The sequence below is a fragment of the Pseudophryne corroboree genome, chromosome 5 (genome assembly GCF_028390025.1).
Source record: "Pseudophryne corroboree isolate aPseCor3 chromosome 5, aPseCor3.hap2, whole genome shotgun sequence".
Taxonomy (NCBI): domain Eukaryota; kingdom Metazoa; phylum Chordata; class Amphibia; order Anura; family Myobatrachidae; genus Pseudophryne; species Pseudophryne corroboree.
In genome coordinates this window covers 398730861-398758573 of record NC_086448.1, presented here as the reverse complement: position 1 = coordinate 398758573, position 27713 = coordinate 398730861, and the positions used below count along the sequence as shown (strand labels likewise).

Below are 27713 nucleotides of genomic sequence, written 5' to 3'. Positions count from 1 at the left end.
CAAGGTTCATATTTCTGTCTTGTCTGTGTTGTTTCAGAGGAAAAGTGTGTCTCTTCCTGACGTTCATTCTTTCACTCAGGGTGTTTTACTGATATCTGTTGTTTTGAATGCCCTACAAGAGTCTCCATTTGAGCCTCTTGAGTCTGTGGACCTTAAATATCTTACGCTTAAGGTTGTGTTTCTGCTGGCTATTGCCTCTGCTAGGAGGGTGTTGGACATAGGCTGTCACGTCTGTGTAATTGTCTGTTCCCGGAGGGGGCACTAGTGGGTCAATGGTGGTGGGATGGAGGAAACGCGCATGTGCGCAATGATATTTAATAAATACACACAGCAATATAATGATTACTGGAACAGGAATAATAATACAGAAGTTTCACATCGTGGAAGCTGACATTGGTTTTAAGTACAATCACGAAGAATGAGGTGATCTGGAAAACAGTGGTGATTAAAGAACAGTAATGACCTGCCTGGGAGCCGAAGGCAATCAATGATGGTCGGCCTGGGAGCTGATGTGAAGCAGCGTCTATATTCTGAGGATAAATAATGACACAGAGGATCGGCCTGGAAACCGATGGGAGAATGTGATGGAACAACACAGGCAATAAGTAACTTTTGGTATTCAGTCTGGAAACCGTTAACAACTTGCAAATAAAGATGGTCGGCCTGGAAGCCGATGGTAACTGAGATCAGTACTCTGGAGGTAAGTTATACAAATGGTATAATAACAGTCACAGGCAAAGAACTTGTCTGGGAACCAATGTAATTAGCAAACTGTGATGATCGGCCTGGAAGACGATGGTGAACATCGATGGCTGGCTTGGAAGCCAATGGTAACAGGATCAATATGCAGTAGGTAGGTAATGCAACCGATGGTAGTGAATACAGGCAATAAGTAACTCTGGTAATCAGTCTGGAAACCGACAGTCAGAACATATGCACAAAGAGCCAAGCAAGGCTATAGCAGGAGACAGCTGGTAATATACAAGCTGGTTGTTTAAGTGCTGAATGCAGTAGCACAGTGCTGAATGCAGATTAACAACACACAGGTGAGAATGGTGAGGCAGCACCTGGAGAGAGTCCCCTACTGCATGTAGAAGTGGAAGCTGACTGTGGAAGGAGTTGTAGCAGAGCTGGATGGCTGGAGCCTGTAGTTCCACAGAGACACTGAAGCTAGGGAGCCTGTAGTTCCACGGAGCTAATACACAGGGGAATCTCTGAAGACAGGAGACTAGAGCCAGGAGACGCTTGTTCATAGGATGTGACGCGTTGTTCAAGGCAATGATACTGAGCAGGAACTCTGGATATATACCCACTGGACAGCAGGGATTGGAGAATCAAGTCATGTGTGCACTCCAGTGCTCAGGAGTGGATAGCACCAAGTCAGCTGACTTCAGGTGTCATGGCAGCACCCATACTGTGGAGATGGTGGGAATACATCAGGGTACACACTTTATGGCGAGCGGGGTACACACTGGAGAGAGTCTCTGCACATTGCAGGCAATCATGGAACATGCTGCCAGGCTGGGAATGTGACCTCCGGAGGCCAGTACATCAGAGCACTGGTATCTCTTCTGGTTTGTCCTCCAAAGAGCGGCCTTTGGATGTGGTACGGGTTCCCCATATTTACGTAGAAAGGACTGCCTCTATTAGGAGGTCAGATACCCTTTTTGGACTTTTTGATTTTCGCAAACGTGGCTGGCCTGCAAATAAGCAAACCTTGGCCAGATGGATTAGAATGGAGATTGGACAAGCCTCTGCATAGGCTGATCTTCCAGCTCCTACTACTATTAAAGCCCATTCTACTCTGTCTGTTCTTGGGCGGCCTGCTAAAACGCGTCCGCTGAAGAATTGTGCAAGGCGGCTACGTGGTCCTCTGTGAACACGTTCATCAGGTTCTATGCCTTTGGTACTTCCGCCTCCCAGGATGCTTCCTTTGGACGCCGGGTTCTTGTACTCACTACAGTGCGTCCCCTCCCATGAGGAACTGCTTTAGGACATCCCTGATGTATTCCCTGTGGAATACCAGTGTACCCCGCTGCAGAAAAGGAGATTTATGGTTGACTTACCATAGTTAAATCTCTTTCTGCGAGGTACACTGGATTCCACAGGACGCCCACCCTGATGCACTTAGCTTCCTTGGGTTTGTATGGCATTAGCCGCTAGTCTCTTCTCCTGTCGTGAGAATGTGGTTCTATGTGACAAACATCAACCGTCTCTGTTACCTGCTACTGCATTGGACTGGTTAACGAAACTGAGCTCCAGTGCCTGGAAGCGGGGTTATAGAGGAGGCAGTGTAATGCATCCTGGGAACAGTCAAAGCTTTAGCCTGTTGGTGCCTCTGGATAAAGATCCAACTCTGCACCCCGATGTTATTCCCTGTGGAATCCAGTGTACCTCGCAGAAAGAGATTTAACTATGGTAAGTCTACCACAAATCTCCTTTTTTTTGTATCTTGGTGAAACACAACAATCTGCAGTTTCAGCAATATAACAGTTACAAAAAAGGCTTTTAGTGCAAATCTAAATGAGAGTACTCACGGAGCGATCGCTGCTTAAAATCTAAGCAATCTGACTAGATTGCTTAGAATTTAAGCATACCTGTCCGTGTGTACCCCCCACAGCGATAGCGATGCGCAGCCCCACTCATCGTTATCGCTGGTGCTAGATTGGCCAGCATGCAGGCTCAATCTAGCACATCACTCATTTCACCCGCTGGGTGAAATGAGCGGCCCCCCGTCTCCCCCCGCACACTTAGCACTCATCGCGCTGTGCTGAGCGGAGGGAGAGATGTGTGCTGAGCGATTCTCTCAGCACACATCTCTCCCCAAATCAGGCCGTGAACACGGCCCTTAAGCAAGCAAAGTAGATACCATTCTAAAGGTCATTACAATGCAATCATCGTTGACTGATTTTTGGTTATGTTTTTGCTGGATTGTCAGTGCAAGATACTAATTTTCTCTTTTACATTTTTTTTTTCGTGGCACACCCTATTAGGAATGAATTTTTTTCCTTTTCCTGGAAATACAAAAAAATGTAACCCACAGTAAACTGCTAATGATCTCTCCTTATAATTGCATTGTAAGTAACGGAAACCTACTGTATGTTTGGTGTAATGATTTACATTTTGTTTCTGTATTTGTTTGTCTTTTTTACAGATGGAGATCCCGTCCTCTACTATAGTAAACAAATATATTGCTACTCAAGGACCCCTACCACATACATGTTCACATTTCTGGCAAATGGTTTGGGACAACAGGTTATCACTTTTAATCATGTTGACAACATTAACAGAAAGAGGAAAGGTAGATTATTATTCAGTTTATACATATTGAAATACTATTTGTTCCGACAGAGGTAATTTTGTGCCAGGCTTTGTCTTGAACAATTAAATGACTACAGATGTCTGCGCAACAGGTCCAGGATGATGCAGTCGTGCCAAGCATCTTTCTCTCTCAAATTGTGCATCTTATTTCAATAAAGAAAACAACTTTGAGCGACAAAACTACTTTGCTTGATTACACTGATCAATTTGATGTGCAGCATTTGTATATTTGTGTGCAAATTGGTCTGAACCTGTCTTCTTACACAGGCTTTGTTCCGTTGTGCTCCATCTGCAACTTTGTATGCAATTTAAATTAATTATGTTGTGGTTAATGACGCAGAGTAGCACCTCAAGTACACTGTGAGTGATGTTTCCCTGTGTCAGATGATGGGAATAAGACACAAAATGTAAAGAAAACTATGGTACAGTACACCCAGGGCCGGTTCTACACCTTGTGGTGCCCAGTGCGAAAGTTTCCCCCAGATTTGCCCCAAGTAGTTGTGCCCCCCAGTTGATTTGCCCCCAGTAGATTTCCCCCCTGTAGCTGTGCCCCCAGTGGCTGTGCCCCCTGTAGCTATGCCCCCAGTAGTTGTGCCCCGTCACTGTGCCCCCAGTAGTTGTGCCGCCTGTAGCTATGCCCCAGTAGTTGTGCCCCCTGTTTCTTTGCTCCCAGTAGTTGTACCCTCTGTTGCTGTGTCCCCAGTAGTTGTGCCCCCTGTAGCTATGCCCCCAGTAGATTTGCCCCAGTAGTTGTGCCCCCTGTAGCCATGCCCCCAGTAGTTTTGCCCCCTGTTGCTGTGCCCCCAGTAGTTGTGCCCTGTCACTGTGCCCCCAGTAGTTGTGCCGCCTGTAGCTATGCCCCCAGTAGTTGTGCCGCCTGTAGCTATGCCCCCAGTAGTTGTGCCCCCTTTTTCTTTGCTCCCAGTAGTTGTGCCCTCTGTTGCTGTGTCCCCAGTAGTTGTGCCCCCTGTCACTGTGCCCCCTGTAGCTATGCCCCCAGTAGATTTGCCCCAGTAGTTGTGCACCCTGTAGCTATGCCCCCAGTAGATTTTCTCCAGTAGTTGTGCCCTGTCACTGTGCCCCCAGTAGTTGTGCCGCCTGTAGCTATGCCCCCAGTAGTTGTGCCGCCTGTAGCTATGCCCCCAGTAGTTGTGCCCCCTTTTTCTTTGCTCCCAGTAGTTGTGCCCTCTGTTGCTGTGTCCCCAGTAGTTGTGCCCCCTGTCACTGTGCCCCCTGTAGCTATGCCCCCAGTAGATTTGCCCCAGTAGTTGTGCACCCTGTAGCTATGCCCCCAGTAGATTTTCCCCAGTAGTTGTGCCCCCTGTTGCTGTGCCCCCAGTAGTTGTGCCCCGTCACTGTGCCCCCAGTAGTGGTGCCACCTGTAGCTATGCCCCCAGTAGTTGTGCCCCCTGTTTCTTTGCTCCCAGTAGTTGTGCCCTCTGTTGCTGTGTCCCCAGTAGTTGTGCCCCCTGTAGCTATGCCCCCAGTAGATTTGCCCCTGATTTGCCCCCTGTTGCTTGCCCCCAGAGTTGTGCCCTCTGTTGCTGTGCCCCCTGTTGCTTTCCCCCCAGTAATTGTGCCCCCTGTTGCTGTGCCCCTTAGTAGACGCTTACAAACACACAAAAAAACAACTTATCACTGCCCCGCTCCTTCTTCCCGACCGCTGCTCCGTCTGGCCTCCCGCGGCTCCTCTCTATGGGAGAGACGCCATGACGTCTCTCCCATAGCAGCGCCGCACAGACACTAGAGGTCAATAATGACATCTAGTGTCTGTCACTGGAGCCGGCTGCAGCGGACGCCCACACAGCCCACGGCGTCTGCTGCAGCCGGGGTGCGGGTAGGCGGCGGTGCCTGCGGGGTGACTGCGGCCTCAGCCCCCCGGGCGCAGACTCTGCTTGCCCACACCAAGAACCGCTCCTGAGTACACCTCCCGTTCCCTCTGTATCCCATGATTAGACATCTATTCAGCAGAGCAGTAAGTGACGGGGAGCCTCCCAATCTCCCCCCCCTCCCCCCCCACAGTGGGACGGATTTCAGGATACTCCCCAAAAAACAGGACTGTCCCATGAAAATTGGACAGTTGGGAGTTATGCACCTGTATGATGAAGATCATTTATGAGAATATGAAAACCTGCAGGAAATTGTACTAAATATTTCTCTTACGTCCTAGAGGATGCTGGGGTCCATATTAGTACCATGGGGTATAGACGGGTCCACCAGGAGCCATTGGCACTTTAAGAGTTTAAGGGTGTGGGCTGGCTCCTCCCTCTATGCCCCTCCTACCAGACTCAGTTTAGAAAATGTGCTCGGAGGAGCCGGTCACAGCTAGGGGAGCTCTACAGAGTTCTCTTAGACAAAGTTTATTTTCTTTATTTCAGAGTTTATTTTTTTACAGGGAGGCTGCTGGCGACAGCCTGCCTGTGCAGCGTGGGACTGAAGGGGGGGGGGGGGGGAGCAGTGTCCGCCCTGTGGGATCTTGAGCCACTGCTCACGCTGTCTGGACGTTGAGCTTCAGAGGGGTCTGATCGCGCCCCGCCGCAGTGGAACGCTTGCCCCGGCAGCCATCCGCCACCCCCTCAGGGAGCTGAAGTGTGGCGAGCGAGTCACTGTCCCCCCTTGCAAGCAGAGGGACAGTGTGAAGAAGGCGGCTAGAGGGTAGGAGCGCAGTCTTAACCGCGCTCCTGGAAGGCTCAGCGGTACTGTGGTGCGGCGCTTGGGGGGGGGGGCAGCGCCGCCCTGGACCAGCTCCAGACCCTACACTGACCACAAGCAGCCTGTCGGGGTCTGTGGATCCTGGCCAGCATAAATTCCTCCGGCCAGTATAATCTTCATTGAGCGGGAAGACAGCGCCATTGAGGGGGGCTGAGCTTATCCTCAGAGCGGACCCAGCAGCGTTCAGCGCCATTTTCCAGCCTGCAGCTCACTGCCAGTGGACGCCAGGTCCCTCCTGAACGACTCCAGCTATCTGTACGGTACCAGGGGGTTGTAGAAAGGGGGGGGGGGACTGTGTTAAGGCTGTGTAACCTATTAAGGGACACAGTCAGCGCGGGTTTAGGGTCTCCCTATACTCTAACAGCGTTGTGTGTGGGTTGGCTCCAATCTCTGTGTCTCTCTGCCATTCTTGGGGGGAAACTCTGTCTGCCCAGTACCCTGTGTGTTTGTGGGTGTTTGAAGGTGTGTGACAACATGTCTAGGGACACTGTTTCATATGCTGCAGAGGATTTGTCTTCCCAGGAAGACTCCATTCCATGTAATCAGGATTGCACTGTTTTAGCACAGATCCCAGCTAGAGAGCCAGAATGGTTAGTCTCTCTGAGGGGGACTATTTCTTAGATTTCCGATAGGGTTGCTAGGACTGAGCATGCCACTCAGGTCCTCCAGTCCTCTATGGTTGTATGGTCTGATACTGCCTCCTCGGGGGTCCCCTGCGGTGCATTGTCACAAACGTGCACTTGCAATTATACAGGATGACACGGACACAGACTCTGACTCTGCAGACGGTGACGGAGATGTGTTGACGGGGACAGCATCACTTGCCAAGGGGGTGCAGTTGGTGATTGAGGCTGTTAGGGATGTTTTACACATTTGGACACAGCTCCGGAACAGGTGGAGGAGGCCTTCTTTCCAGATAATAAGAAGCCCCCCCTCACCTTCCCGGCATCCAAAGAATTAAATGCTATCTTTGAAAAGACATGGGAAACTCCGGAAAAGAAATTCTAGATTCCCAAGAGAGTCTTGGTGGCTTTTCCCTTCCCAGAGGAAGATAGGAAGAGATGGGAGTCCCCGCCGATAGTCGACGCCTCTGTCTCCAGGCTGTCCAAACAGGTGGTATTACTGGTCCCGGGATCTACCGTGTTAAAGGACCCGGCAGAACACAAGGTGGATGCTACGCTGAAATCCATTTACACGGCTTCAGGGGCTATATTGTGGCCTACTATAGCCTGTGCTTGAATTGCTAAGCTATTGCCAGGTGGTCAATCACTCTGAAGGAGGAATCGACTACGCTGGACAAAGGGACGTTGATTTATTTTTACGTAATATACAGGATTCTGCAGGGTTCCTGGTGGATTCCATGAAAGACCTGGGTTCCATGGCTGCGGGGATCTCCTCCATGTCCGTCTCTGCTCGTAGGGGTCTCTGGCTGCGCAACTGGTCTGCGGACGGGGAATCCAAGAAGTGTGTGGAGGCCTACCATACAAAGGTCAGGCTCTTTTTGGAGAGGCGCTGGATGCGTGGATTGCCACGGCTACCGGGGGTAAGACTTTAATCCCCTCAGCTACACCAGCTACGAAGAAGCCTTTCTGCTGCGGGGTACACTGGTCTCAACAAGGATGGACAATGTGGGTGTAGAGTAGGATCTTGATCCGAGGCACCAACAGGCTCAAAGCTTTGACTGTTCCCAGAATGCACAGCGCCGCCACCTCTATAACCCCGCCTCCCTGCACAGGAGCTCAGTTTTGTAGTTGGTGCTGCAGTAAGCAGGCACATAACAGAGGGGAGCCAGACAGAGGGGAGCTCCAGGCAGCCCTAAGAAGAGCTTTTTTTGAAGAAAAAAGTGAAGACTTCAAGGGCAGCAGCTGTGGTCAGAAGACATTCACTGCTGCAGCTCCAGCTCTCCCCAGCGGCGCTGTACACTCCCGAGCCCTGGTTGCCGGGTAACTACAGCAGGAGGCTCCAGTTTTCCTCACGTCAGGCACTCACGACGGGGGCTCTCCGGGATCGCGTGGCCGCGCTTCGGGAGGTGGTGAGTGGGTCCGGCTTTATCGCGATCCAGCGCGGTCAGTGGGAGGCGGGCCGTGCGCGCTGGCGGTGGACACTGTGGCAGTACAGGCAATCCCACTAGCTCACCAGGGCATGGGTGCAGGTCAGGTTTTCTCTCTAAACCATTTTCAGTAGCCCACAGTACCCGGTGGCTTTGCCAGCAGGAGGATAAGGCTTAGACTTGAAGCCCCTCCCCCAGCCCCAGGGCGCCATTTCCCGCAAATGTTCCTGCCCTGGAGCTGCATATCTGTCTCTTCCTCACTCCCTGTCAGTGTCTGGGCGCCATTATCTCTCAGCTTCACTGTTCCAGGGACTGCTTGGGCAAATCCTCCTGTGTAAAGCCGCCTGGTTGTCAGTGCTGTGACTTTACATGACACGTAAGTATTCTACCTGTCTTTTTAGACAGTGCTAGTTAAGAAAGAGTGCATTTAGTCAGGGTTTTCTAGTACAATTACCCTGTGATATACATCCAGTTCTTACTGTGCAGTGTTAGATCTATTGACGATATAGCTATATATATAAGCTAGTCCAGTACAGTATTATTGTTAGTAATAACCTCTGCATTATACAAACTGTGACTATCTGTGTGTGCATTAGATAGCTGAGTGGTGTCCATTTCGTGTCTTTCACTTAACTTGCTATCCCTATATTCTATAACCTGATTGTTAGGGTCTCCTGCCCTGTGCTGCCACGTCATCATGGCAACCGGGAGACAAGTGCTAGCAGAGTAACCTGAGCGCAGCTGATACTCCGGTTCGGGTCTTTTGCTGTGCAGTGGTTACAGGCTCTGTGCACGGTAGGGGATCCGGTGCTGGTTTTTGTGCTCACAGTCTGTGAGGTCTGAGTGGGGCGTGGACAGCACCTGCTTTATAAGGCCTCTTCTTAGGGTAAGCAGATGCTGCTGAATCTTTGTTGGTTAGTCAGTTCCTGAAAGTTAGCCAGTACTGTGTAGCTTTGTATTTGTTTGTTGCTTACTGCAAATAGGCCTGGGGATTTGGTATTACACTCTGCCAATCCAGACCTATCAGTAAGACTGGAGTCAGTCGTTTAGCTTGCTGGGGTTCTGTTACTACTCTGTGAACTTAGCAAGTTTGCGGCTGTATTCTAAGACTTGCCTGTCTAATCCTGTCTCACTGTGCTAGGTGTCAGGGGTCAGTTTAGTGGCAGTAAGCTGAACCTGTGCACTGCAAGTGAGAATTAGGATTGTGGAGACTCTCCTTGTGTCTATCATTCCATCTCTGACCAAGGAGTTTACTGCCACACCCGTTGGTAACCCTTTAGGGTTTTGCTGTTGCCCTTAGCAACAGCATTTCGGGTTCTCTACGTATTAAAACACAACATCTTGCTTTTCTCATCTGAGCATTACTATACAAGGGAGACACCCAGTTCCTTAGCCTCTGGGCTTCTCTGTTCACTTTGTGTGTATTTTGTTACCCTATCACCTTCTGTGTACGTTATGTCATATTCCCCAGTCTGTCTGTGAGTCCATTTGTTTTGCATAACAGTTCAAACACCAGTACATTCCTGCAGGCACTGGTGTGCATAACATATTCAGCAGCCTAATACTCCTGTTGAAATTTTGTGGGAATATGGAGCATACCCCTCAAAATACGTTGCAACAGGTGGTCGATCAGGTGCAGGTCCTGACTCGACAATTTAATGATTTGTCCATTAAAATGCACACCTCCCAGGCTGCTGGCGGAGCTCCCGCAGCAGCAGCACCTGCAGGGGTTAAGGAGCCGAAAGTAAATCTCCCGGATCGTTTTTCTGGAGATCGCTCGCAGTTCTTTTGTTTCAAGGAGAGCTGCAAGCTATACTTCCGGCTTAGGCCTCAGTCTTCTGGGTCGGAGATTCAGCGGGTGGGCATAGTGATTTCCTTGCTACAAGGAGACCCACAGGTCTGGGCATATGGGTTGCAGCCTGACTGTCCGTCGCTTAAAAGTGTTGATGCTTTTTTTACGGCACTGGGCATGTTGTATGATGACCCTGACAAGACGGCCTCAGCCGAGGCTCAGATTTCGATCCTTAAGCAAGGGCGAAGGCCAGTTGAGGTTTACTGTACGGAGTTTCGGAGGTTGGCCCATGATACCCAGTGGAATGACCCAGCCCTGAGACACCAGTACCGAAGAGGTCTTTCTAACCAGATAAAGGACCAACTGGTACAATATCCCTTGCCTGATAGCTTGGATCAGCTCATGCAGTTATCCATCCGGGTGGATAGACGGCTGAGAGAGCGTAGGCTTGAAAGGGAGACTGAGATTTCCTTCCTTCCCAAGGGAACCTCAGACTCTGAGGAATTTTCCGAGGAGCCTATGCAGATTGGGGCGTGAGAAGACGCGGAGGAGACAGCAGGGGTTGTGTTTGTACTGTGGGAATAAAGGTCATGTAGTAGAATCATGCCCAGAAAAGCCGGAAAACTTCAGGGCCTGAGGGTGATGGGAAATATCCTGTCAGGCCAGAAGTCAGAATTTCCCAAGAAGACTTTTATCATTCCGGTGACCTTGAAGATCCTCGGTCAAACTGTCAAGACTGAGGCCTTTGTGGACAGTGGGGCCGACGGGGTTTTTATGGACCGCCAATTCGCCCTGAAACACTCTGTTCCCTTAGTACCCTTGGCATCGGAAATTGAGATTTGTGGGTTAAACGGGGAACCATTATCCCAAGGTAAAATTACCTCTTGCACTAGCCAGATTTCTTTGTTTATTGGAGCCACACACTCTGAAAAATTGTCCTTTTAAGTGACTGTCTGTACTTTTGCCCCATTGGTGTTGGGGTTACCCTGGTTAAGGGCCCACAATCCTCAATTTGACTGGGTCTCTGGGGAGATTCTTAGTTGGGGTACTGATTGTTTCAGGAGTTGCTTGAGCCTTCCAGTCAGGCTCTCGCAGCTAAGTTTGCCAGGATTGCCAGGGTGTTATGCAGATTTTGCGGACGTGTTCTCCAAAAAAGTTGCAGAGGTACTACCTCCCCATCGCCCCTATGACTGTGCCATTGATTTGTTGCCAAATGCTAAGCTTCCCAAGAGCAGGTTGTACTCCCTGTCACGTCCTGAGACTCAGGCTATGGCAGAGTACATTCAGGAGAACTTGGCTAAGGGATTTATCAGACCTTCACAGTCTCCAGTTGGGTCGGGGTTCTTCTTCGTGGGTAAAAAGGACGGTTCGTTGCGACCCTGCATCGACTTTAGGGAATTGAACCGTATCACGATTAAAAACTCATACCCACTGCCTCTCATTTCGGTCTTGTTTGACCAGCTTCGTACTGCCACCATTTTTTCTAAGATTGATCTACGTGGTGCGTACAATCTAATCCGAATAAGAGAGGGGGATGAATGGAAGACTGCCTTTAATACCCACTCAGGGCATTATGAATATTTGGTGATGCCTTTTGGGCTCTGTAATGCCCCGGCAGTCTTCCAGGATTTCATGAATGATGTGCTCAGGGAATATTTGGATAGATTCTTAGTTGTATACTTAGATGACATCCTAATCTTCTCCCATTCCCTGGAGGAACATCGGAAGCATGTACGCTTAGTCCTCCAGAAACTCAGAGACCACCGGCTTGGGGCGAAGCTGGAGAAGTGCGAATTTGAAGTTCAGCAAATCGCATTTCTAGGATATATTATCTCCCCAGAAGGTTTCCAAATGGAGGGTTCCAAGGTACAGGCAGTCCTGGATTGGGTGCAGCCCACTAGTTTGAAGGCGCTTCAGCGTTTCCTGGGCTTTGCGAATTTTTATAGACGATTTATCGCTGGATTTTCGTCTATAGTGGCGCCCTTGGTGGCACTCACTAAGAAAGGGGCGGATGTTGCTCACTGGTCTTGTGAGGCTAAAGCGGCTTTTGCCCGTCTCAAAAGGGCATTTGTTTCGGCCAAGGTGCTGCGACACCCAGATCCAGAGCGTCCTTTTGTGGTGGAGGTGGATGCCTCTGAGATGGGTATTGGGGCAGTGCTTTCTCAGATGGGAGTGTCTGATAATCGCCTTCATCCCTGTGCTTACTTTTCCCGTAAATTTTCGCCTGCCGAGATGAATTATGACGTGGGTAACCGGGAATTGTTGGCTATTAAGGATGCACTTGAGGAGTGGAGACACTGGCTTGAGGGGGCTAAGTTTGTGGTCTCAATTCTCACTGACCATAAGAATCTGGCATATTTAGAGTCAGCGAAGCGTCTCAATGCCAGGCAGGCACGATGGGCTTTGTTTTTTGCTCGCTTTAATTTTTTGATAACATATCGCCCTGGGTCAAAAAACATCAAGGCTGATGCGCTCTCGCAGAGTTTTGCTCCAATCCAGGAGACCACCGAGGAGCCGTTGCCCATTGTTTCCCCATCATGTATTAAAGTGGGCATTACCCAGGACCTCTTATCATTAGTCCTTAGAGCACAGGAGCTGGCTCCTCCAGACCTTCCGGTAGGTCTTTTGTTTGTGCCTCCTAGGTTAAGACAGCGAGTGTTCCTGGAATTCCATGCCAAGAAGTCGGCAGGTCTCCCGGGTATTGCCAGAACTCGGGAGTTGCTATCTAGGGCGGTGTGGTGGCCCTCGGTGGCTAAGGATGTGGATCAGTGGGTTCGGGCATGTGACATCTGTGCCCGAAATAAGACTCCTAGAGGGGTTCCTGTTGGCCCATTACATCCACTCTCTATCCCATCTAAGCCATGGACCCACATTTCAATGGATTTTGTGGTGGACTTGCCCAAGTCCTCGGGGATGACAGCCAGCCCAAGTCCTCGGGGATGACAGCCATCTGGGTTGTCGTTGACAGGTTTTCGAAGATGGCGCACTTCGTTCCACTGGTTGGGCTGCCATCGGCCAGACGCCTGTCTGAATTATTTATGCTGTATGTTGTGCGTCTCCACGGGTTGCCACTTGATGTGGTCTCTGACCGCGGATCCCAGTTAGTGGCCAAATTCTGGAGGGCATTTTGTTCCGATCTCCAGATTTCTGTCAGCTTGTCGTCAGGCTACCATCCGCAGTCTAATGGGCAGACTGAAAGGGTGAACCAGTCCTTGGAGCAGTTCCTCAGGTGTTATGTCTCCAAGTGTCAGACTGACTGGGTTGCTCATCTGTCCATGGCGGAGTTTGCCTATAACAACGCGGCTCACTCTGCTACAGGGATCTCTCCCTTCCTTTGTGTGTATGGGCATCATCCTAAGGCCAATTCTTTTGACCCCCTGGACTCCACGCCTGGTGGTTCCTCTGTGGTTTCGGTCCTTAGAGGTATTTGGCAGAAAGTGAAGAAAGCCCTTGTGTCTGTGTCATTAGTGACCAAAAGGGTTTTTGATAAGCGGAAAAGACCCTGCAGCTTCAAATTAGGAGACTTCGTCTGGTTGTCTACCAAGAATTTGAAGTTGAGACAGCCATCTCATAAGTTAGGCCCCCGGTTCATCGGCCCTTATAAGATCACCAGGGTTATCAATCCGGTGGCATTTCAGTTAGATCTGCCCCGTTCTTTGGGTATCAATAAAACATTTCATTGTTCCCTTTTAAAACAGCCGATTAGTAATCCTTCTTCCAGTGGAAGACCTTCCCCTCTTCTGATACGTGGCCAGAGGGAGTTTGTTGTTGACAGGATTCTTGACTCCAAGGTGGTTCGGGGTCGGCTGTCATTTTTGGTGCACTGGAAGGGGTATGGCCCGGAGGAGCGGTCGTGGGTGCGCAGTTGTGATCTTCATGCCCCCAGACTGATACGCTCTTTCTTCTCGCAGTTCCCCGATAAACCCGGTGGTAGGGGTTCTTTGACCCCTCGTCAGAGGGGGGGTACTGTTAGGGTCTCCTGCCCTGTGCTGCCACGTCGTCATGGCAACCGGGAGACAAGTGCTAGCAGAGTAACCTGAGCGCAGCTGATACTCCGGTTCGGGTCTTTTGCTGTGCAGTGGTTACAGGCTCTGTGCACGGTAGGGGATCCGGTGCTGGTTTTTGTGCTCACAGTCTGTGAGGTCTGAGTGGGGCGTGGACAGCACCTGCTTTATAAGGCCTCTTCTTAGGGTAAGCAGATGCTGCTGAATCTTTGTTGGTTAGTCAGTTCCTGAAAGTTAGCCAGTACTGTGTAGCTTTGTATTTGTTTGTTGCTTACTGCAAATAGGCCTGGGGATTTGGTATTACACTCTGCCAATCCAGACCTAGCAGTAAGACTGGAGTCAGTCGTTTAGCTTGCTGGGGTTCTGTTACTACTCTGTGAACTTAGCAAGTTTGCGGCTGTATTCTAAGACTTGCCTGTCTAATCCTGTCTCACTGTGCTAGGTGTCAGGGGTCAGTTTAGTGGCAGTAAGCTGAACCTGTGCACTGCAAGTGAGAATTAGGATTGTGGAGACTCTCCTTGTGTCTATCATTCCATCTCTGACCAAGGAGTTTACTGCCACACCCGTTGGTAACCCTTTAGGGTTTTGCTGTTGCCCTTAGCAACAGCATTTCGGGTTCTCTACGTATTAAAACACAACATCTTGCTTTTCTCATCTGAGCATTACTATACAAGGGAGACACCCAGTTCCTTAGCCTCTGGGCTTCTCTGTTCACTTTGTGTGTATTTTGTTACCCTATCACCTTCTGTGTACGTTATGTCATATTCCCCAGTCTGTCTGTGAGTCCATTTGTTTTGCATAACAGTTCAAACACCAGTACATTCCTGCAGGCACTGGTGTGCATAACACTGATATAATATTAATATAGGATTTTCACAAAGATATACTTTAATATGTATTTCTCTGACGTCCTAGAGGATGCTGTGTACTCCGTAAGGACCATGGGGTATAGACGGGCTCCGCAGGAGACTGGGCACTCTTAAAAGAAAGATTAGGTACTATATCTGGTGTGCACTAGCTCCTCCCTCTACGCCCCTCCTCCAGACCCCAGTTAGAATCTGTGCCCGGCCAGAGCTGGATGCACCTAGTGGGCTCTCCTGAGCTTACTAGAAAAGAAAGTATTTGTTAGGTTTTTTATTTTCAGTGAGATCTGCTGGCAACAGACTCACTGCTACGAGGGACTGAGGGGAGAGAAGCAAACCTACCTGCTTGCAGCTAGCTTGTGCTTCTAAGGCTACTGGACACCATTAGCTCCAGAGGGTTCAAACACAGGGCCTGACCTCGATCGTCCGTTCCCGGAGCCGCGCCGCCGTCCCCCTTGCAGGGCCAGAAGACAGAAGAAAAAGACGAATAACGGCGGCTGAAGACTCCTGTCTTCATTAAGGTAGCGCACAGCACTGCAGCTGTGCGCCATTGCTCCCATAGCACACCACACACTCCGGTCACTGTTAGGTGCAGGGCGCTGGGGGGGGGGGGCGCCCTGGGCAGCAATTAGTTTACCTTTTGGCACAATTAGCACATAATACAGTATATAACACTGTATATGTGCAAAACCCCCCGCCATTAACATGATAAAAAGCGGGAGAAGCCCGCCGCTGAGGGGGCGGGGCTATCTTCCTCAGCACACCAGCGCCATTTTCTCTTCACAGCTCCGCTGGAAGGACGCTCCCCAGGCTCTCCCCTGCAGTATCCATACAACAAGGGTAAAAAAGAGAGGGGGGGGGCACGTAAATTTAGGCGCAAAATTGTGTAAAATAGCAGCTATTGGGAAAAATCACTCAGTACAGTGTAAATCCCTGTGATATATAGCGCTGTGGTGTGTGCTGGCATACTCTCTCTCTGTCTCCCCAAAGGACTTGGTGGGGTCCTGTCCTCAGTCAGAGCATTCCCTGTGTGTGTGCGGTGTGTCGGTACGGCTGTGTCGACATGTTTGATGAGGAGGCTTACGTGGAGGCGGAGCAGGAGCCGATAAGTGTGATGTCGCCCCCTACGGGGCCGACACCAGAGTGGATGGATATGTGGAAGGTATTAACCGACAGTGTCAACTCCTTACATAAAAGGTTCGATGACGTAACAGCTTTGGGACAGCCGGCATCTCAGCCCGAGCCTGCCCAGGCGTCTCAGAGGCCATCAGGGGCTCAAAAATGCCCGCTACCTCAGATTGCAGACACAGATGTCGACACGGAGTCTGACTCCAGTGTAGACGAGGATGAGACAAATGTACAGTCCACAAGGGCCATCCGATGCATGATTACGGCAATGAAAAATGTGTTGCACATTTCTGACATTAACCCGGTTACCACTAAAAAGGGTATTATGTTTGGGGAGAAAAAGCAGCCAGTGACTTTTCCCCCATCTGATGAGTTAAATGAATTGTGTGAAGAAGCGTGGTGTTCCCCTGATAAGAAACTAGTGATTTCTAAGAGGTTACTGATGGTGTACCCTTTCCCGCCAACGGACAGGTTACGCTGGGAGACGTCCCCTAGGGTGGACAAGGCGCTCACACGCTTATCTAAAAGGGTGGCACTGCTGTCTCAGGATACGGCCGCCCTAAAGGAGCCTGCAGATAGAAAGCAGGAGGCTATCCTGAAGTCTGTATATACACACTCAGGTACTATACTGAGACCTGCATTTGCTTCAGCATGGATGTGTAGTGCTGCAGCAGCATGGTCTGATACCCTGTCAGATAACATTGATACCCTCGACAGGGATACTATTTTGCTAACCATAGAGCATATAAAAGACGTCGTCTTATATATGAGGGATGCACAGAGGGACATTTGCCGGCTGGCATCTAGAATTAATGCAATGTCCATTTCTGCCAGGAGAGTATTATGGACTCGGCAGTGGACAGGTGATGCTGATTCTAAAAGGCACATGGAGATTTTGCCTTATAAGGGCGAGGAATTGTTTGGGGACGGTCTCTCGGACCTCGTATCCACAGCAACAGCTGGGAAGTCGACTTTTTTACCTCAGGTTCCCACACAGCCTAAGAAAGCACCGTATTATCGAGTACAGTCCTTTCGGCCTCAGAAAGGCAAGCGGGTCAGAGGCGCATCCTTTCTACCCAGAGGCAGGGGTAGAGGGAAAAAAGCTGCACCAGACAGCCAGTTCCCAGGAACAAAAATCCTCCCCTGCTTCCACTAAGTCCACCGCATGACGCTGGGGCTCCACAGATGGAGCCAGGTGCGGTGGGGGCGCGTCTCCGGCACTTCAGCGACCAGTGGGTTCGCTCACAGGTGGATCTCTGGGTTCTACAAGTGGTATCTCAGGGATACAAGCTGGAGTTCGAGGCGACTCCCCCTCGCCGTTACCTCAAATCAGCCTTGCCAGCTGCTACCAGGGAAAGGGAGGTAGTACTGGCGGCTATTCACAAGCTGTACCTTCAGCAGGTGATAATCAAGGTTCCCCTCCTTCAACAGGGACGGGGTTACTATTCCACAATGTTTGTGGTACCGAAACCAGACGGTTCGGTGAGACCCATTCTAAATTTAAAATCCTTGAACACTTATGTAAGGAACTTCAAGTTCAAGATGGAATCGCTCAGGGCGGTTATTGCAAGCCTGGAAGAGGGGGATTTTATGGTGTCGCTGGACATCAAGGATGCTTATCTGCATGTCCCCATTTACCCACCTCACCAGGAGTACCTCAGGTTTGTGGTACAGGACTGTCATCACCAATTCCAGACGTTGCCGTTTGGTCTGTCCACGGCACCAAGGGTATTTACCAAGGTAATGGCCGAAATGATGATACTCCTTCGAAAGAAGGGAGTTATAATTATCCCGTACTTGGACGATCTCCTTATAAAGGCGAGGTCCAAGGAGCAGTTGTTAGTCAGCGTAGCACTATCTCGGGAAGTGCTACAACAGCACGGCTGGATTCTGAATATCCCAAAGTCGCAGCTGATTCCTACGACGCGTCTGCTGTTCTTGGGCATGATTCTGGACACAGAACAGAAGAAGGTGTTTCTCCCGGAGGAGAAGGCCCAGGAATTATCATCTCTGGTCAGGGACCTCCTGAAACCAAAACAGGTGTCGGTGCATCACTGCACGCGAGTCCTGGGAAAGATGGTAGCTTCTTACGAAGCAATTCCTTTCGGCAGGTTCCATGCAAGGTTCTTTCAGTGGAGTCTGTTAGACAAGTGGTCCGGATCGCATCTTCAGATGCATCGGTTGATTACCCTGTCCCCGAGGGCCAGGGTGTCTCTGCTGTGGTGGCTGCAGAGTGCTCATCTTCTCAAGGGCCGCAGATTCGGCATACAGGACTGGGTCCTGGTGACCACGGATGCAAGCCTCCGAGGTTGGGGGGCAGTCACTCAGGGAAGAAACTTCCAAGGACAGTGGTCGAGTCAGGAGACTTCCCTACACATAAATATTCTGGAACTAAGGGCCATTTACAACGCCCTGAGTCAAGCAGAACCCCTGCTTCAAAACCAACCGGTGCTGATTCAGTCAGACAACATCACGGCGGTCGCCCATGTAAACCGCCAGGGCGGCACAAGAAGCAGGATGGCAATGGCAGAAGCCACAAGGATTCTTCGATGGGCGGAGAATCACGTGCTAGCACTGTCAGCAGTGTTCATTCCGGGAGTGGACAACTGGGAAGCAGACTTCCTCAGCAGGCACGACCTCCACCCGGGAGAGTGGGGACTTCATCCAGAAGTCTTCAAGCTGATTGTAAATCGTTGGGAACGGCCACAGGTGGACATGATGGCGTCCCGCCTCAACAAAAAGCTAAAAAGATATTGCGCCAGGTCAAGGGACCCTCAGGCAATAGCTGTGGACGCTCTAGTGACACCGTGGGTGTACCAGTCGGTTTATGTGTTCCCTCCTCTTCCTCTCATACCCAAGGTACTGAGGATAATAAGAAAGAGAGGAGTAAGAACTATACTCATCGTTCCGGATTGGTCAAGAAGAACTTGGTACCCAGAACTACAAGAAATGATCTCAGAGGACCCATGGCCTCTGCCACTCCGACAGGACCTGCTACAGCAGGGGCCCTGTCTGTTCCAAGACTTACCGCGGCTGCGTTTGACGGCATGGCGGTTGAACGCCGGATCCTAACGGAAAAGGGCATTCCAGATGAAGTCATTCCTACGCTGATAAAAGCTAGGAAGGATGTGACAGCAAAACATTATCACTGCATATGCGAAAATATGTTGCTTGGTGTGAGGCCAGGAAGGCCCCAACAGAGGAATTCCAGCTGGGTCGATTTCTGCACTTCCTACAGTCAGGAGTGACTATGGGCCTAAAATTGGGATCCATTAAAGTCCAGATTTCGGCCCTGTCTATTTTCTTTCAAAAAGAACTGGCTTCACTGCCTGAAGTTCAGACGTTTGTTAAGGGAGTGCTGCATATTCAGCCCCCTTTTGTGCCTCCAGTGGCACCTTGGGATCTCAACGTTGTGTTGGATTTCCTGAAATCACATTGGTTTGAGCCACTTCAGACCGTGGAGTTGAAGTATCTCACGTGGAAGGTAGTCATGCTGTTGGCCTTGGCCTCAGCTAGGCGTGTGTCAGAATTGGCGGCTTTGTCATGTAAAAGCCCATATCTGATTTTCCATATGGACAGGGCAGAATTGAGGACTCGTCCCCAATTTCTCCCAAAGGTGGTATCAGCGTTTCATTTGAACCAACCTATTGTGGTGCCTGCGGCTACTCGGGACTTGGAGGATTCCAAGTTGCTGGACGTAGTCCGGGCCCTGAAAATCTATGTTTCCAGGACGGCTAGAGTCAGAAAAACTGACTCGCTATTTATCCTGCATGCACCCAACAAGCTGGGTGCTCCTGCTTCAAAGCAGACTATTGCTCGCTGGATCTGTAGCACGATTCAACTTGCACATTCTGCGACTGGACTGCCGCATCCTAAATCAGAAAAAAGCCCATTCCACGAGGAAGGTGGGCTCTTCTTGGGCGGCTGCCCGAGGGGTCTCGGCTTTACAACTTTGCCGAGCTGCTACTTGGTCGGGTTCATACACTTTTGCAAAATTCTACAAGTTTGATACCCCGACTGAGGAGGACCTTGAGTTTGCTCATTCGGTGCTGCAGAGTCATCCGCACTCTCCCGCCCGTTTGGGAGCTTTGGTATAATCCCCATGGTCCTTACGTAGTACCCAGCATCCACTAGGACGTCAGAGAAAATAAGAATTTACTCACCGGTAATTCTATTTCTCGTAGTCCGTAGTGGATGCTGGGAGCCCGTCCCAAGTGCTGACTCTCTGCAATACATGTATATAGTTATTGCTTAACTAAAGGGTTATTGTTATGAGCCATCTGTTGAATGAGGCTCAGTTGTTGTTCATACTGTTAACTGGGTATAGTTATCACAAGTTGTACGGTGTGATTGGTGTGGCTGGTACGAGTCTTACCCTGGATTCCAAATCCTTTCCTAGTAATGTCAGCTCTTCCGGGCACAGTTTCCCTAACTGGGGTCTGGAGGAGGGGCATGGAGGGAGGAGCCAGTGCACACCAGATATAGTACCTAATCTTTCTTTTAAGAGTGCCCAGTCTCCTGCGGGCCCATCTGTTCCCATAGTCCTTACGGACAGGGCCGGTTCAAGGGCGCTCTGCGCCCCGGGCAGGAAATGGGGTGTGGCCTAATACAGGGGGCGTGGTCAATTACGCCCCCTGTACATTAAAAGCGCCGCTTGAATGCTGAGCGGTGCGCGATGACGTCATCGCGCACCGCACAGCAAAAGGTCCTCTCCACGAAGGGAAACTAGACGCTATGAGTCTAGTTCCCTTCGTAGAGAGGACCTTTGCTGTGCGGTGCGCGATGACGTCATCGCGCACCGCTCAGCAAAGTTACTCTCCAGGAAGGGAAACTAGACGCATAGCGTCTAGTTCCCTTCAGGAGGCGGACGGGGACGGCAGCGGAGGCGGACAGGGACACAGCGGGCAGCAGTGGCGGATCTTGCCACGGTGCGGCGCCCTCCGGATGGCGCCAGCGCCCTCCGGAAGGCGGCGCCCCGGGCAAAAGTCCTGCTTGCCCGTGGCAAGATCCGCCACTGCTTACGGAGTACCCAGCATCCACTACGGACTATGAGAAATAGAATTACCGGCGAGTAAATTCTTATTTTTTCTCTGTGATTTAGTCACCATATCTCTCCTTTATCTCTGCTAGTGCTGACTACACTGTGCAGGGGTTTGGGTAAGAGGTATTGTGCTGCTGCCAATTGTACTGTGTTACCTGATACTGCAAGTTTTATCGTGTGTGCTTCTGAGGGTAACGGTTCTGGGGCTGAACACACTGCCGGTGTTGCTGAAGCCACAGATCCCTATGAAGAGTATATAGCAGCTGTGGGCTCTGGTTCTGGGGGCTCCTTGCCCCCCAGTGGGACTGTGGCAACGGAGGTACATAATGATCCACCGTGGGCCGCTTTTTCCACGCTTCTGCATACGCTAGTTCATAAACGAACACCCCCTATGGGACCCCCAATGCCGGTACAACCGTATTTGGTCCCTGCAGCTAACCTGCCGTGGGCGGACGATTTATCTGCTCAATTGAAGAAGTTGAACCAGTCCCTGACTATAAGAAAGTCTGACCATTGCTCGCCTAAGTCCAAGAGGTCCTCTAAGCGAGCGTTTGTCTCCTCACAATCCACTTCTGTCACTGACACCTCGTCTGATGAAGACGGCATTTACACTGACCCCACAGGTTCTGACTCAGATACTGCTGATGGGGAGGGTAGTTCACATGTGGATGTTCCTGATCTTTTGGAAGCTATTAAGTTAATTCTACAGATTACGGATGATCCCGAGCCATCCGTCCCTCCTAAGAAACCAGATAGGTTCAAGCGTCAGAAGGTGGTTAAACAAGTTTCTCTAACGTCCTACTGGATGCTGGGGACTCCGTAAGGACCATGGGGAATAGACGGGCTTTGCATAGACTGTGCACTCTAAGAGAATTAGTACTACTGGTGTGCACTGGCTTCTCCCTCTATGTCCCTCCTCCAGACCTCAGTTAGAATCTGTGCCCAGAAGGAGCTGGGTGCATTTTAGTGAGCTCTCCTGAGCTTGCTATTAAGAAAGTATTTTAGTTAGGTTTTTTATTTTCAGAGAGCTTCTGCTGGCAACAGACTCTCTGCTACGTGGGACTGAGGGGAGAGAAGCAAACCTACTAACTGTGGCTTGGTTGCGCTTCTTAGGCTACTGGACATCATTAGCTCCAGAGGGTTCGAACACAGGAACTTAACCTTGGTCGTCCGTTCCCGGAGCCGCGCCGCCGTTCCACCTCGCAGAGCCAGAAGACAGAAGCCGGCGGATGAAGCAAGAATCCGTCAAAATCGGCAGGGAGAAGACTCCTGTCTTCACATGAGGTAGCGCACAGCACTGCAGCTGTGCGCCATTGCGCCCACACTAACCCACACACTCCGGTCACTGTAGGGTGCAGGGCGCAGGGGGGGGGCGCCCTGGGCAGCAATTGAGTACCTCCTGGCAAAAGCAGCATATATACAGCTGGGCACTGTATATATGCATGAGCCCCCGCCATTTTTTACACCAAATCGTGTGACAGAAGCCCGCCGCTGATGGGGGCGGGGCTTCTTCCTCAGCACTCACCAGCGCCATTTTCGCTCCGCTGAGAGGAAGTTCCCCAGGCTCTCCCCTGCAGACTCACGGTAGAAAGAGGGTAAAAAGAGAGGGGGGCACATAAATTTAGCGCAATAATCATATATACAGCACTGGGTAAACACTAAGTTACTGTGTGATTCCTGGGTCATATAGCGCTGGGGTGTGTGCTGGCATACTCTCTCTCTGTCTCTCCAAAAGGCCTTGTGGGGGTCCTGTCCTCATATAGAGCATCCCCTGTGTGTGTGTGGTGTGTCGGTACGCTTGTGTCGACATGTTTGACGAGGAGGGCTATGTGGAGGCAGAGCAGGTGCAGATGAATGAGGTGTCCCCGCCGACGGCGCCGACACCTGATTGGATGGATATGTGTAAGGAGTTAAATGATAATGCAAACTCCTTGCATAAAAGGTTGGATAAAGCTGAAGCCTTGGGACAGTCGGGGTCTCGCCCATGCCTGATCCTACAGCGCAGAGGCCGTCAGGGTCTCAGAAGCGCCCACTATCCCCTATTGTTGACACAGATATCGACACGGATTCTGACTCCAGTGTCGATGGCGATGATGCAAAATTGCAGCCTAAATTGGCTAAAGCCATCCGCTACATGATTATAGCAATGAAGGATGTATTGCACATATCAGAGGTAAACTCTGTCCCTGACAAGAGGGTTTATATGTTTGGGGAGAAAAAGCAAGAGGTGACTTTTCCCCCTTCACATGAGTTAAATGAGTTATGTGAAAAAGCTTGGGATTCTCCTGATAGGAAAGTGCTGATTTCCAAAAGGTTACTTATGGCGTACCCCTTCCCGCCAACGTGTCACTAACCGGTCTTTCACCTTTGCGGGTTCTGGGGTTCATCCGTTGCCAGTGCGGTTGAACGCGGTGCTGTGCGCCCGTGTGGGGACGCGGCGTGATCAGTGGCACAGGTAATGCAGAGTCTGGGAACTGGGAGTGCGGGGACCAAATGGCCTAAGGCACTGCGATGTGTCTGCTGTATAGGAGGTGGCCATGTTGGAGACCAAATAGGTAATACAGAGCACTTGTGAAAACACCTGTGGGCAGGTGTAAGCCAATCCCGTGCTTGTGCTGCCTTTAAGTAGGCTGGGATTATGTTACTCTGGGCCAGTGCTTTGTTGTATCAACGCTGTGCTCTAGCTCTGAGCTCTCTCCGTGCATTCCTGTGTGATTCCCGTGGTCCAGATATCGCCTCCGTTCCCAGAGGCCCGTCTGCAGCCTTCACTGTTAAAAATCCACCGGCTCCCCGCTGTGCTGTCAGTTAATCACGCACCTACTGGTAGCAATTGGATTCCCAGAGTCTTGCATGAGGAAACCCTGTCTGCCTGCTTTCAACCATACAGAGTTTGGAGGAATCCACTAACTTCAGCTGTTCGTTTGTTCTGCTCTGCATTTAACCCGTTCATCACTTATATCATCTGCTACAGTCTCACAGTGAGCTCCGGAACTCGCAAGTAACCCAATTTAGTACTTTTACTTTCTATGTTGCCATTACAAGGATAATTCTTCACAGTCTCTCAGTTACCTCTCAAAACTTCATTGCAAATCCTCAGTTATTTCTTCATGTCTGCATTACCCAGTTAAACACATTCTACAGTTCAGCATCAAAGCTTGTTTATATTTGGACAATTTAACATTTATTCTCCAGCCTGTTTTAAACGCAATTCCATGAACATTTCTTTTATTTTTTCTTTAAGATATATCCTGCATATTATTTCTATTATTCATGCAATACGTCAGTATACTATGGTGATTAATAACTTGCCATTTACCACTTTACTGAATTGTTATTTTCAATAAATATATGAAACGGAACTTTCTTCGTCCTCCCTGCTTTCTTCATACCCCAGCACCTACACCTGTGGTTTGTCCCAGGTTAACGGATTCACAAAAACACCCGGACCTGACAGTAAGCACTGGCCACATGGATCCGTCAAGTGACCAATTCGCAGGAGGCGGTGCTACGTCAGATATCCTTTCCCGTCTGGAAAACCAGGAGTCTATACAGACACAAATAGTGCAGTTTATGCAAACTATGGCAGACCGTTTAGAGACTCTTCATTCGGCTATTAAAACGTCTCAAGTCCAGATTCCAACTCCGGTTGTCCCAGTTACCACTACAGCTTCTCCTGTGACGCTGCCTACGTCCCGCTTGCAGTTACCCTCTCCGAGTAAGTTTGACGGAACTCCAAAACTTTGCAGAGGATTCCTGAATCAATGCGAGATCCAGTTCGAACTGTTGTCTGCCAGTTTCCCATCAGCTCGTTCTAAGGTTGCATATATTATTGCCCTCCTCTCCGGTCAGGCTCTGGAGTGGGCATCACCATTATGGGAAAGAGGTGATCCTATTCTCTCTAATTACAAGGAGTTCGTATCATCCTTCCGGAGAATCTTTGACGAACCAGGCAGGACCACCTCAGCATCTTTGGAGATTCTCCGTCTACGTCAAGGTTGACGTCCTGTCAGTCAATATATTATTCAGTTTCGCACGTTGTCTTCAGAGTTAAACTGGAATGAGGAGGCCCTGATCGCCGCGTTTTGGAATGGACTTTCAGAGAGAATCAAGGATGATTTAACTATCCGGGATGTGCCAACTAAACTGGATGAATTGATTTCTCTCTGTAACAAACTTGACCTACGCTACAGGGAGCGAAGTTTAGAGAAATCCAGGGCAGAGCGATCCAGTCCACGTTATCATCCTAGGCCTCGACAAGATTCTTCATCACAGTCTCCGGTAACGACAGAAGAACCTATGCAGATTGGGCGCTCTCGCCTCACAGAGGAGGAACGACTTCGTCGTCGACAGGGTAACCTCTCCATGTACTGTGGGTCCTCCGAACATTTAGTTAAATTCTGCAAACTCCGACCGGGAAACTCTCGCTCCTAGCTTATTCAAGAGAGGTTAAGCTAGGAGTTACTTTAGAATCACGTTCTGGGAAAGAGCCGACCTTGTCTATTCAATTAGAAGTTCCAAGTACTACAGTAAAAGTTTCAGCTCTCCTAGATTCCGGGGCAGCCGAGAACTTCATCTCCTCAGCCTTTGTCTTAAGGTCTAAAGTTCAAACCATGCCTCTGGAAGCAGCAGTTGCTGTTACAGCAGTGGATGGAAGTCGAATTCCAGATGGTATAATTACTCATCGAACCGTATGTCTCAAGATGAAAGTTGGTGTGCTCCATTCCGAATACGTCTCCTTCTACGTGATTCCCAAAGCCTCTCAAGATGTGATACTTGGTTTACCTTGGCTGCAGAAACATAATCCTCAACTTAATTGGCAAACCATGGAAGTCCTTTCGTGGGGTAAATCTTGTACCAAGGACTGTTTAACCTCAATTGTACCTCTCCGGTCAATTAGCCTTCCCGACCTACCTCCGGTGTATCAATCCTTTGCGGATGTTTTCAGTAAACAAGCAGCAGACTCTCTACCTCCTCATCGCGAATGGGACTGCCCAATCGTCCTGGTTCCGGGTAAAACCCCTCCTAGGGGACGAATTTATCCGCTATCCATCCCAGAGACGCAAGCTATGTCTGATTATATACAGGAAAATCTAACCAAAGGATTTATCAGACCATCTTCTCTTTACCTGCAGGAGCCGGATTCTTTTTCGTTAAGAAGAAGGACGGTGGGTTACGACCATGCATAGATTACCGTGGACTCAATGAGATCACTGTGAAAAACAAGTACCCATTACCCTTATTCCAGAATTATTTGATCGGGTAAAGGGAGCTACTGTGTTTACAAAATTGGATCTCCGAGGGGCCTACAAATTAATCCGCATCCGGGCAGGGGACGAGTGGAAAACTGCTTTTAATACCCGGGATGGGCATTACGAATACCTTGTAATGCCTTTTGGTCTTTGTAATGCACCTGCAGTTTTTCAAAGCTATGTGAATTAACTTTTTTGTGATATTCTCTACAAGTGTCTAGTAGTGTACCTGGATGATATCCTAATATTCTCTAAGGATCTAAAGTCTCACCGTCACCAAGTTAAAGAGGTACTGACACGTCTGAGGGAAAATCAACTTTATTGTAAGTTAGAGAAGTGCACCTTTGAAGTATCTTCCATACCGTTCCTTGGTTACATCATTTCTGGATCAGAGCTATGTATGGATCCCGGTAAGGTACAAGCTATCTGAGATTGGTCCACTCCTACAACTCTCAAGGGGATTCAGCGATTTCTTGGCTTTGCTAATTTCTATAGGAGATTCATTAAGAATTATTCTTCGTTAGCTGCTCCCATCACAGCCCTAACTCGCAAGGGAGCAAATCCTACGAACTGGTCTTCTGAAGCAATCAAAGCCTTCTCTGATTTAAAGCAAGCCTTTGGGTCAGCACCCATTCTTCGACAGCCTGATTTGAATCGTCCCTTTCTACTAGAGGTGGATGCATCTACAGAAGCAGTAGGAGCTGTGTTGTCACAAGTCTTTGAAGATAAAAAGGTCCATCCCTGCGGATATTTCTCCCGTAAGTTCCTCCCGGCAGAACGTAATTATGCAATCGGTGAGCAAGAATTACTTGCCATCAAGTTGGCATTTGAGGAGTGGAGATACCTTCTAGAAGGAACACAACATCGCATTACAGTTTATACTGATCATAAGAATCTTCTATATCTGCAGTCAGCTCAGTGCTTGAATCCACGACAAGCTAGATGGGCGCTTTTCTTCACACGATTCAATTTCAAGCTCACCTATCGACCAGGGTCTCAGAACAAAAAAGGCAGATGCCCTTTCTCGGTCCTTTGCTTCTTCTGAATCAAATGATGCTACCACGAATCAAGCCATTGTGAATCCTACGTCCTTTTTAATGACTCGAACCTCTCCAGTTCCTCCGCCTGGCAAAACCTTTGTCGCCACAAATCTTCGTAAACGGCTGCTTACCTGGGCTCACTCCTCTTCCTTCATGGGTCATCCTGGGGTTCTAAAGACTCTCAAATTTATTCAACAGTCTTATTGGTGGCCACGTCTCAAAGCCGATGTCCAAGAGTTTATAGCAGCATGTCCTAAATGTGCCCAACATAAGAGTCCAAGAAGTTCTCCACCAGGTTTATTACATCCATTATCCATACCCAAACAACCATGGACTCATATCTCAATGGATTTCGTGACCGATCTACCTCCATCAAAAGGGCGAAATACCATTTGGGTGATAGTGGATCGATTTTCGAAAATGGCACATTTCATTCCATTAACTGGGTTACCATCAGCCCCTTTACTAGCCAGATTGTTCATCTCTGAAATCTTCAAGTTGCATGGCCTTCCT

The 27713-nt window shown here is 49.7% G+C and overlaps 1 protein-coding gene across 3 annotated transcripts in view; it reads left to right on the top strand.

The window, feature by feature from the left end:
• The window catches only part of PTPN3 (protein tyrosine phosphatase non-receptor type 3), a 1027556-nt gene that overhangs the window by 836232 nt on the left and 163611 nt on the right, over window positions 1-27713 (top strand). For all 3 annotated transcript variants that reach the window (XM_063922728.1, XM_063922729.1, XM_063922727.1), the window contains one exon: window positions 3155-3301. In XM_063922728.1, coding sequence (XP_063778798.1) covers window positions 3155-3301 — 147 coding nt within the window. The remainder of the gene's footprint in view (window positions 1-3154; window positions 3302-27713) is intronic.